At 57.0% G+C, this 1,093-nt stretch overlaps 1 protein-coding gene across 1 annotated transcript; it reads left to right on the top strand.

The window, feature by feature from the left end:
• Positions 1-808: 808 nt before the first annotated feature.
• ETH_00037040 (uncharacterized protein) lies at positions 809-950 on the top strand (the record flags this gene model as incomplete). Its single annotated transcript, XM_013379642.1, has 1 exon — positions 809-950. A coding segment is annotated over one exon (142 nt), but the record flags the coding sequence as incomplete, so codon positions are not given.
• Between the last annotated feature and the right edge of the window lie 143 nt (positions 951-1,093).

Below are 1,093 nucleotides of genomic sequence, written 5' to 3'. Positions count from 1 at the left end.
AGCCGCTTTGCCGTTTGGGTCTTGAGGCAGGCCTGTGCAGCTGTGCTGTGTGGTTGTGTTGTGGTTCGCTGGTGTGTGGAGAGGGGCGTTCGAATGCATGGAAAGGAGAGGCTGTGTTTGTAGCACTGGAGTGAGGCATATGCTATGGAGGAGAGGTGGCCGGCGTTTTGGAGGAGAGGTGGCCGGCCTGTGGTGCCTTGCGGGTGTGAGCGTTGCCAGTTGAATCGCAGTTGCAGTGCGTGTTAGTGCTGCAGCAAGCATGGCCGGGCTGTTGAGAAGGGTTCGGAAGTTGTGACAATCAGGATACGTGCTGGAGCTGGTGTTGGTGGACAGTGATTTGCTGGTTCGGCTGGACGAGAGGGCGGAGGCATGCATGTTCAGCGGCGAGTGGGAGTTGGAGGGTGGTTTGTTTGCCGTAGGTGCCTTGTTGATTTGCAGCTATGTAGGTGCGTGGAAGGGCGTTAGGCGCTTTGGGTCTTAGCTGGTGAGTGGCTCGGATTGAGCGAGAGAAGTGGAATGACTTTGCTTTCCAGCCGCTTTGCCGTAGGAATTGCGAGGCCGGCATTCGGAGCTGCACAATGTGGTTGTGTCGTGGTTCATTGGTGTGTGGAAGGGCGTGTTTGGATGCGTGCGAATGAGAAGCTGTGTTTGTAGCGCAGGTGTGGACCATAGGTTTTGGAGGAGAGGTGGCCGGTCTGTGCTCCCTTGCGAGTGTCAGCCCTGTCAGTTGGAACGCAGTTGCAGTGCGTGTTTGTGCTGCAGGAAGCAGGGGCGGGCTTTTGAGAAGGGTTCGGAATTTGTGACTCAGGATACGTGCCGGATGGTGTTGGTGGGCAGTGATTTGGTGGTTCGGCTGGACGGAAGGGCTTGGGTATGCATGTTCAGCGGCGAGTGGGAGTCGGAGGGTGGTTTGTTTGCCGTTGTTGACTTGTTGGTTTGCGGCTGTGTAGGTGCGTAGAAGGTGCTAGGCGTTTTGGTTCTAGCTGGTGAGTGGCGCGCATTGGGCGAGGGAAGTGGAGTGGCTTCGCTTTCAAGCCGCTTTGCCGTTTGGGTCTTGAGGCAGGCCTGTGCAGCTGTGCTGTGTGGTTGTGTT

The sequence above is a fragment of the Eimeria tenella genome, genomic scaffold (assembly GCF_000499545.2).
Source record: "Eimeria tenella Houghton genomic scaffold, Eth_scaff3708, whole genome shotgun sequence".
Lineage (NCBI taxonomy): Eukaryota > Apicomplexa > Conoidasida > Eucoccidiorida > Eimeriidae > Eimeria > Eimeria tenella.
This window is presented reverse-complemented; position numbering and strand designations above follow the sequence as displayed.